The 10,945-nt window shown below is 37.5% G+C and overlaps 1 protein-coding gene across 1 annotated transcript; it reads left to right on the top strand.

The window, feature by feature from the left end:
• The first annotated feature begins 2,582 nt into the window (after positions 1 to 2,582).
• Positions 2,583 to 10,935, top strand: sfxn3 (sideroflexin 3). Its single transcript, XM_026356232.1, has 11 exons — positions 2,583 to 2,656; positions 4,269 to 4,442; positions 4,699 to 4,869; positions 5,150 to 5,248; positions 5,960 to 6,035; positions 6,294 to 6,379; positions 6,491 to 6,618; positions 7,337 to 7,386; positions 7,519 to 7,568; positions 7,676 to 7,723; positions 7,819 to 10,935. Exons 2-11 carry the CDS (start codon positions 4,279 to 4,281, stop codon positions 7,913 to 7,915), a joined length of 969 nt encoding a protein of 322 aa, XP_026212017.1. The 5' UTR covers positions 2,583 to 2,656; positions 4,269 to 4,278; the 3' UTR covers positions 7,916 to 10,935.
• Positions 10,936 to 10,945: the final 10 nt, after the last annotated feature.

The raw sequence follows: 10,945 nt of genomic DNA, 5'->3' as shown, positions 1-10,945 counted from the left end.
ATTAAATGGGTATCTGTTGTAAGAGGTACATGCTGTGGTCACTAATGTGGGCTCAGACGTTACAGAAATAATATAACTTCTTACTTACTCCTATTTTAAACATTAATGACCTTTAACCTAGGACTGTAAATACAATACTTACATTTTAATAGAATAACACACTTCCTGAAAATGGACCACATAGACTTTTATGAGGAGTTTTAGGCTATAACTGATGGTTTTAACAGGTAATAAATGGTTCCCTAATTGGCTCTTTACATCCGCACAACACTTCTAGGGCTCCACTTCACTAGAGAGACCTTGTCGATGTAACAGACTGTTTGATTTCTTACTTTCTGAAGATCATGTTAATACAATATTATAATATAATATAGAATATAATACATGCACAAACCTTTACAACTGAGGCAGAATATAATAACATATAGAAATAAATAATACAGTAAATATGACATGTTGGTGGTTGTTTTTGTTATATTGTGACAAGCTGAGACAATATTATCAGGTGCAGTTACAGACGTCAGTATGACAATCTCAAGTTCTTATAGGTCATCAACCAAAGCTAGGCAGTCACCTCTAATAATAAATGTTAACAGATGATGAGTTATGGCATTAAGAATGCAGCTGTAAATGTTAATAGGTAGTTTGTAAAGTGAATTGAATTTGGTCCCGGATCATATCAATCAGCACCATGGATAGCGACAAAGAGATAAACCTTACAATAAAAAGTGATCCTCCATAAGTTATATCATGTATCATCCTTCATTCACGTCACCTAACTAACTAAACCTCTGGTTTACCTGTTGGCATACCTGCACGGTATATTAGTCTCCAGCGAGCCTTCCTCGTCTTCCTTCAGAGCTGTTTAAACTCACAAACGACGGTGAAAACAACTGTAACATCGAAACACTGCGTTCAAACTAAAGGGAACAAGGTGCGACAGCGTTACCTGTCATGTCCATGTCATGCAGGATGAGCTGCTTCACTGACGCATTGTCGGACACCTCCGGACTAATGGTGCCATGTCGTTTGTTCTCCAGGCGACCATTATTATTGTCTTACGAGGTATAAGCCTTTCACATGAATCCCCTTCAGCCGCGCAGCTATTAGCGCTGATGATTAAAGAAACTAATTGCGCAACAGTAAAGTAACACGGCCTCAAGTCTATTGTGGCTTGTCCTCAGGTAAACCTTATTACTGATGTACTAATGAAGTCCATATTTTTTCAGTAAAACTACTCAGAGGCGGACGAAACAGGTGTGGATCTACTTGACAGTCTTCACTGTGGCAGTAAAGTGGCTGAACAGCCCCACACAGTGGTTATATCACAGCCCAGGCAAACCTCAATCTTAATTAATCTGGCGACAGCTTCCTTTATAAAATATAATGTATGTCAACACAATGTCACAAATGGAGTGAGACGTGAAACGCCATCATTATAATTTACAAAATAATGAACAGAACCAAGTAATCAAATAGAAAAAAAAATGAAGCCAAATGTAAGCATATGGTAGTATACACTGAGCTTTGTAAAATATAATGCATATTTATTGATTTAACTATCCAAGTGTGTGTTAAGCGTACTCAAAATGATCTCCATTCTGACCAACAACATCAGTACCATGCGTTGCATAATTATAATGCAATGACAAATAATTTAGAAGAACTGTCACAGGGACCAATTGTGTGCATTGTGAGAACTTTTCAAGTCAAATCAAGTTCAATTATTGTCGATCAGACAGATACACGTTGAAGCGCATACTTGTAATACTTTAAGTGCACGTCGTTATATTTCCAGTGGAGCTGGAAAGCTAAATTAAAACTATACACCTTTAATAACAAAAGGGTTGTTCACTCTAAGAGAATACAAATATAATAGTATTCCTATATGAAATAATGATAATAAACAACTACTGTTTGAAACTCTATTGTACTAAATAGTAATAGCCTAATGCATACTTATACTTCTTACATCATTTCTTTCCATATCATTCCACCTTTACCATTAAAAAAATGTGTAAAACTAAATTAATATATTATAAAGCCTGTTTTCCATTGCACATTTTAGTGCCGAATCATGTTAATAATAGGTTTTCATGTGTATTGTATAATATGAAGTTAAAGGATTACTTTATTGAATGCTTTAACCTAATGGTAATCTGTACTGAATGCTGTTAATTATTATGTTTTGCCCTGTTTGTGACATTTAAGTGACTTTTTCTCTTCACTGGTTTTAAAAGCTCCGAGACGTAAAACGTCGACGAATGACGTCACTTGGTCCTTAACCAATCATTTGACGTTTCACCTCCACGCCCAGGGATTCCAGCAAGTCTCTTCCCCGCGCCAAACACCGCCCCGTGTTGCGTTCAAATACCTCATAGAAGCTCTGTTGTCCGGCATACTTTGTCATTTTATGCAATCTAATTGTTCTGCTGCACTACATGTCACACTGTAATATTGTGTTTTCTCCACTACACATATTTGAAAATAATAGTTTTAGTTATTTTAGGGAATAAGTTAACATACTGTACGTATATGTTGTCGTTATGCATGTGGAAGGTATTTTTACGATACTGTTGAAGGCAGCATACGTCAACCCGGCGGTGTTGTGATATTGAGAGGTCATACATTTTCAAAAATAAAGAAAGAAAACCAGGTAGGTTTAAATGTTGACCGAATTTAACTCTTTAATTAAGTTAAGTCGCGGTTCAAGGTTGTTGGTGTCTGCTTCAGTTCAATATCCAACCCTAACTTAGCGTTAAGTGTTAGCAAATTAACGTTAGTTATCTTATGAACTAGCTACCTGGCTAGCTTGCTGGTTGACGTTAGCTAGCTAACTTACTACTTTACCAAGAGAACACTAAAGTGGTTTGTTTAGACGACATGTGGCATATTGTCCTGCGTAAATCTACAGTAATATGGCCATTTTATGCGCTTATGGTGTTCTGGTTGACTACTGTCGTTCTCCACTCTCAATATCAGTAGTATATAGCTATCTTACTAGCTTGTTGGCTACATCGGTTAGCCGGCTTGTTACATGAACACCGGCAGAGTGTCGTGACTTCCCCAGTCCCATCTGTCACCACTTGCTTGTCACGCTATTTCTTTGACCAGCTCAGCTACACGAACTGTGACACGTAAAGTATGTGGTCGTGTTGTTAGTCAGCTCTCAGTGTAAGTTTTTACTCGTAAGTTAATATGAAAGAAGTAAATTAATGTCCAGAACTTGTCAAGAACTTGTTTCCTTGAATCCATTATTTTAGTTGTTATCTCACATTTTTAAAGTACACCCTGAAAGTATTTTCCCCTCCATTCGGGGCTTATTAGCTTATGATATCAATGGTACTTGCAGCCTTGTTTATAGCCTGAGTATTACTTGACTGTTCTAGCAGATACTGTAGGATTCCCATGTAAGTAAGCACATACGGGTTTCTTCCAAGGGTGTAGTGTTTCTGTTCACCCATATAAAGTCATCTTTACTTTCAGAAAATATACAGGGCAAATAATTGAATCTATTTATTGGTCAACTATTAGCTGATCAATAGATTTATTTTAACACATTCTGCATGTGAGTATTTGCTGCGTGTTGGTGTGTTAAGGCCTGCACACATTCAATGGCCAGTTAAGTTTTCCAGACTTAGACTGCACAAGCTCACAAGTTATCAAGGTGGCCAATTTTCACAAGATGTGCACATTATTGGAAGTTCAATCTTTAGTGAAAATCATGTTTTTAGCCCAAGATATTCGACTGACAGGTTGTTTTACTGTATAATTTCCTATTATTTTGTTTGAGGTCAGCCTCACATTCTCAAAAGAAAAAGCAATCCTAGAAGTCAGCTGTACTTCTTTTATTTGACACAGCAGGAACAGTTCAATTAGGTAATTTAGAAAGTATTGAGAGATAGAACATGTATAACAAATAGCGTGTTAGTGGTTATTTGGACAGTTTCTGTACGTTGCAAGCTGTCATGAGGAGGGGGCTTTGCTTCAGTTTAGCTTTGTTCTGCAGCACAGCAATTAATGGGGCAGTGGCAAAGCCAAGTTATTTTCAGTTATTACAATTTTACCTGTAGGGCTGGTTCAAGTACAACTCAACTTGCAAGTTTGTGAATCCATATGATATGGTTTGAACCTTGCTTCTGTTCAATTGTTCCTCCGAAATATCCCGACGGTTGGTACACTTGTATTTATAGTACATATAAATATAATTTGTGTTTAGATTTGTAAAATAGTTTGTTGACTCATTGAAATTTGTGTCACTGATCCAGAAAAATCAAAATGTCTGGAGAGCTGTCCCTCAACATAAACATTAAGGAGCCACGATGGGACCAGGGTACATTCATGGGACGTGCCAAACACTTCTTCATGGTCACAGATCCAAGGACTGTCCTGCTGTCTTCTGAAACCCTGGATGAGGCCAAAGTGATTGTGGAGAACTACAGGTAGAGGGTCAAAGGGTGGAGCAGTAGTTTGAATGATAATGTAAACGTGGGGTGATGTTAGGCATGAATTGAAATGAGCAGTGATGAGACCAGAAGATGATGGAGATAATTACACTGAAATTAAGGTGCAAATGTTCTTTCATCTATGTCCCTTTTTTGGGTGGTATCAACTATGTATCAATGTATTGTATTTTGTGTAGACACATTCTTTTCACATGCAAGTAAGAAAAAAACAAGAACGTTTTGACTTTTTCAGAGCGGGTATTGTGAAGCCTGGGCTGACGGAAGATGAGCTGTGGAGAGCTAAGTACATCTATGACTCTGCCTTTCACCCTGACACAGGGGAGAAGATGTTTGTGATTGGCAGGATGTCTGCTCAGGTGCCAATGAATATGTCCATCACTGGCTGCATGCTCACTTTCTACAGGTACAGCATCAATTTGATACAGGGTTCAGTGTATTGTAAAATGAATTAAATTAAATTAGTAGTAGAAATAATAGAAAGTAATTAGAAATTTGCTGAATTGCTGCACATTCACAAGACAGTTTCCATGGGACTGAAATTTTCATCTGTGCATAAAAAGAGATTCTAATCCCTGCAGAGTGGAAATCCTCTTAACAATAAAAAAATATCACTCTTGGTGTGTGCGCTGCTATGAACCCCCCACCCCTCCCCCAGTCATGGTGTTGTTTTCTCATGTTTGCAGAACTACTCCAGCAGTGGTGTTCTGGCAGTGGGTTAACCAGTCCTTCAACGCTGTTGTCAACTACACCAACCGCAGTGGAGATGCACCCATCACCGTGAAGTAGGAAGAACTTCTCACTTCACTTCCACTGTAGATCATTCCTGTCTTCACTCTAATCTACTGTCTGTAAGGAGGCTGTGGGAGCTGGTGTCCTCTCCCCTTCCCTCACAGTGGTATTACGTTAGACTGTTAAGCATGTTCAACTCCATGTCGCCATTCACTAATGCTGACATATTGCGTTGATGTGTTTAATCTTTCTCATTTCTGCTCTGGAAATGCAAATCACATTTCCCCTGAGGGCCTTTACCCCAAGTAAAGTTCCTAGTTTCTAGAAAAGAATAGTACCATGAACTTTCTGGTGGAAACACATCTGCAGGTCCACTTTCTGACTGCTGTCAGGTTAAAATGCATTTGTATACTTTTCACTCTGCCATAAAGTGCATCGTTTAGATGCTGCAGAAGTGCATCACAGGCATACATTTGTGAGCATGCATCTTTATAGATAATCATTGAAGATACATGTTATAGTGTGGTCCAGTGCTTTTTCGTTATTTGTGAGGTTGTTCTTTATCTTTACACATATAAAATATAGTGTGAATCAACACTCTTACTGAGGTGACACTTTTTTTTAATGTTACACTTCTGTGAAGCTGATTTCTAGCTGTAGTAGTGTTGTGCTGTCGCATACATCAGCTATATTTGATGTGTGAAAACACAGAAGGAAGTGGGTTATTAATATATGACGTGTCTAATGCATCTGTCTCCCTGCAGCCAGCTTGGTGCAGCCTACATCAGTGCTACTACTGGAGCTGTAGTCACTGCCCTGGGCCTTAAATCTCTAGCTACGGTAATGCCTGTGGTTCAAGTGAATAAACAGAAACAAAATGTGTATATATATATATATATATATATATATATATATATATATATATATATATATATATATATATATATATATATATATATATATATATATATATATATATATATATATATATATATATGTGTGTATGTGTGTATACATACATAGAATTTGCAGATTTGTGTAAAGATTTCAACACAGTGGTCTGATTGAGATTTGACGACAGTGGTTTTTTTGTTGTAGCGTCTGCCACCAATCGTCAGCAGGTTTGTCCCCTTTGCTGCTGTTGCTGCTGCTAACTGTATCAACATTCCCTTCATGAGACAGAGGTAAAATCTCTAAAGTAGAACTGACTTCTGCATTGTTCACTCAGAAGATTTTTAATAATTGCAATTGCTGATATAACTACTTATAATAAGTTCTGTTTTTGTTTCTTCCAGAGAGTTGAAGTATGGTATCCCTGTGACAGATGAAAATGGAAACAGGTTAGGAGAGTCTCCCAATGCTGCCAAGCAGGCTATTGTGCAGGTGGTGGTGTCCAGGATTGGAATGGCAGTGCCCGCAATGGGTAAGATTAACATTATTATAACTCTTTTTATGATAGCAGTGCATCAAATCACAATACAAACAGGCTTTGCATTGCAAACACTGAACAAGCAGGGTATCTATGGCAGGACACAACGAAGGAAGCCGCTGCTTACTAAAAAAGAACATTGCTGCACGCACGACAGAGCACAATGACACTGCACAGCAGTATAGGCAAAATGTTATGTTGTATGTGTGTGTAACTTAGATTGAACTATTTGGAAGGAACCCACAGCACTACATTTGGTGTAAAAAGATCACTGCATATCATAAAATACCTCCTGAACGATGTGCAGGTCTGATCCACAGCTACAGGAAGCGCCTGGTTGAGGTTATTGCTGCTGTAGAGTACACAGACACTCATTTGTATTTGTGTACTCCATGTACTCACACTATGTGTGTTATTTCAGTTTGTGTATCAATACTTTCTGATTTAAGCACATTTAAACAATTAAATTCTTACTATAACCATAATAATTTTTGTCACCATATTGTGATAGGAAGCTTTCCTACTACTGTTTCATCTCTACTATTTAGCCATAAATATTATATGAAAAATGGATCATTAGCACCCACATATATACTTGAACATTCAACAATTGATGGTGTTAGATACAAAACTTTCTGCAATTCAAATTGCTTTAGTGTTGAAATATTCTTTTTTGAAGCAGAGAACCTGACTCATGTTGATGTTTTTACAGCCATTCCTCCTGTTATAATGAATGCTTTGGAGAAACGAGCTTTCATGAAGGTAAGTAGACTGTCACTGTAGTTTTTTAGTTAGTGTATTTATTGGGTGTGCAGGTGTTATATGAGGCTAAAAAGAGTTCTGTTTTATTTTAGGTCTGATTTCATTTCATTTCTCTGATTTTTGTCTCTGTAGCGTTTCCCTATTCTAAATGCTCCAGTGCAAGTGGGACTCGTAGGCCTGTGGTAAGAGTCTGTGGTGATTGTTTTGTATGGATTTAACAAGCGTGTGTTTTTAGAATGAAAAACACAGTAAAAATGTCTAAAAGATTTTCTCGAACTCTTGTTTTCAGCCTGGTGTTTGCAACTCCTCTGTGCTGCGCCCTCTTCCCACAGAAAAGGTGCGCAGAAACATTTTCTTTAAAAGGGCGTCGTACCTGATAGTGTTAACTGACTTGTGGCAGCAAGTTAACTATGTTTAACCATCTCTTTGCAGCTCTATGAGGGTGAGCAGTCTGGAAGAAGACCTGCAGGAGAAGATAAGACAGACCAGTCCTCACACCACCACCGTTTACTTCAACAAGGGCCTGTAGGATCAGCTAACACATCTCCTAACACATATATACACATTTGTTCTCCTGTGGGCACAAGAAGGAGGGTGAAACTAAATATATTTATGAATTTCTTACTTGTATGTACTGCTGCATTGTTTTTATAATTTGGCTAAACATTTTTAAAAAAAAAGATCACTGATGGTTCTGTCTATACTCAGACGTCACTCCTGAGAAAAACTGACTGATTTTTATTTTTTATTGTTTTGTTTGTTTGTTTTGCTCTATTTACTGTCTTCCCTTGGTCAAACTGCCTATAGGTTGAGGTTATGTTCATTAAGTTCAACAACCACAGCTAGATGATTGAACTTAAGTTAAAAATGAAGACTTGTGCTTTTAAGTGGTCTAATTGCTTGTGAATGTGATAATCCCGTCTTGTGTCGATGCTCTTTCTTAGTCATTGGGACATTATTGTTACAGTAACATTTTAAGCACATTACACATTGATTATGGTATGTTAATTTTCTTGTCACAAACTAATCTTCTACCTTGTAGTTCCACCATGTAGATACAATGGAAAACCGTGTGTTAATTAGCACCAAATGGTATAATATTTGATAAGTTCTGCTTCTGTTTTCTGCCTCTTTGTTAACCCGTGGAACTCCTCTCTATAACTATACTCTCTATAACTCTCCTTCAAGTGTACTTATGTCCCTTCATAAACCAGGTACAGGTGGAAAAGAAAATATGTAGAGTATTTATCCTGCAGAGGCTCATAATGCACAGCATAGAAAATATGAGTTAACACTAATACGAGTGTGATCTGTGTTTAAGGCCTTCTTCATTTGAGAACTACTGCAGTCACTATCTTTAGTAGCAGATTGTTGAGTTCCTTGATTGTTGTAGACCGTGGTGCTTGTTTGGTGAAGTGGAGAGGGATGTCTTGTGTTGTGTTTATGTGTCCTTGTTAAGAGAAAATGCTGTGATCTGATCTAAACTTCTATGTTTTTGACATTTAGGTGACACAGACAACAGAAAGTGTTTTTGTCCACACTTGACCTGCAAAATTGCAGAAGCAGGTTGGAAGAAGTCCAAACCGCTTTGTTGTCAAGCAAAGCTGCTTAATTAAATCAGAGATACAGGGTTTTTATGGACATTAACTATATAGCCACGTGGAGCATATTCTGCTGTGGCAACCCCTGAAGGAACAAGCAGAAAGCCGTTGTCTAACTACATAGCCATCTGTAAAATTGTGTTTTGCACTAGAGCCATTGATCTGATTGTCCCAAAACAAATATCTAACATTGTGTGACAGAGTAGGAATAGTAAATGCAGATAACCAGGGTTTGTGCACAGTCTTTGTTTTGCTTCGTTAAAGTGGATGTTTTGGCTGAGTTTGAGCTTGACTGATCAAAGTGATTCACACTGTTGAACAGCCAACACGTGGTTATATAGAGATGGTGGTGCATGTGAGGAAATATTAACTGAATATATCCCAGTGTTATCTGTCTGGACTTTGTATGAATGGAGCGCATTTTTATTTCATTTTAGATTTTAACTTCAAGGTGTGTCTCTGTTAGGGAGTCTAACAGAAAGCCCACATGGATAGGAAAATAATGACAGCTGCTAGTGCAACATGAGTGCAGTGCGTCGCAAATGAGTGAGTGCTTCTCTGGCGTCAGTTCTCAGTCTAAAGACTGTTCCTTTAACTCTATTTAACCTGATGCACAGAAGCCAGATTACCAGCTTTGATTGAGCGTTCGTGTGATGTTTCATGTGCAAAAAAAAAAAACCCCTGTAACCAAATATAACAGCCATGTTCATCCTTATCTCCACAGAACATCTGTGGTCATAGGAGTTGAAAGTAAATTGATTGTAAGCGTTGTTCGACTGTAGAAACTACGAAGCTATTGCAATGTAATGACCTAACCTCTATACAGATACACGATGATTGTGCTTATGTGTGATCTTGAAATTCAAATGGTATCAAAGCGCTATAGGTTGTTCGTCGAAAATAGTTGCCACGTGAAATTCTCCACCTTTCAAAAACATGATCACATGCACTGCAGGACGGTGTTTCTGAGTTATCGTTGCTACTGTATTCCAGTTGGTATATTAATGTACTGTATACCATGGCTACATACTGAAGTCATTCTTTTTTTTCTTGCTATAGTCACGATGGTAGTTACCGTGTTGTGTTTGGGGTGTTCCTGTTGAGAATGAGACTGCACTATATAACATTTGCTGTGCTGCTGTAGGAGCTAGTAGGATTTGTGTGTTATTTAAAAAGAAGCTTTTTAAGCATATACTGAAGATTGTATTTGTTTTATTGTGCCGGATAATATTGAATGAATAATGTTACTGCTAATGTGTAATTCATTCACTGTCTGGCAGCTTTTATTTCTCACAACCAAGTGGCTCAGTTTTTGCTTTTTTGTATTTTTCTGTTCCTTAAATTGTGGCGCATATGTATCAAGAACAAAACTGGAGGGTTTTAGTGAGCATTTAAACACATCCCTAAACATGCGTCTCTTATGACTGTACTGTTCCAGCATAATATTTCACACCCAGAGACCTAGCCAAAGATGAGATGGGTATGAATTGTACAGGACTGAGGAGAACGTATGTGTAGCTTTTAAAGTTTTACTTCAGCTTTAGTAGACGGACATTGGACCTTTGGCTTTTCTCATGCAAAAACATGCTTTAGTTTTTGTGTTGTGCTTTTTACAGAAGGGATGCTGAACCTTCACAAACATCACAACATATCACTAATAACACACTGTTAAAGAGTGATGAAAAATAAATCCCAACATGCATCTAATTTCTAAATTTGGCTGTGCATGCCATGAAAAAATATTAGATCTTTATATATTAAAGGCACAATGTAAAGACAATCTCTGTAATTGTTATTTCATGTATTCCTGTCAGTATTGGTGCAGTGTTTTCTCCCTCTTTTTTTTTTTTTTTTTTTTTTTTTGTATTGTGTTGAAATATATTTCCTGGATGTAAAATGTATTTTATTCAGAGCAATAGAATAAAATCTATAACATGTATCTCCAACAGATCTGTGTA

Source organism: Anabas testudineus, chromosome 15 (assembly GCF_900324465.2).
Source record: "Anabas testudineus chromosome 15, fAnaTes1.2, whole genome shotgun sequence".
Lineage (NCBI taxonomy): Eukaryota > Metazoa > Chordata > Actinopteri > Anabantiformes > Anabantidae > Anabas > Anabas testudineus.
The sequence above is the reverse complement of the archived record's forward strand: the minus strand, read 5'-3'. Positions and strand labels throughout refer to the sequence as shown.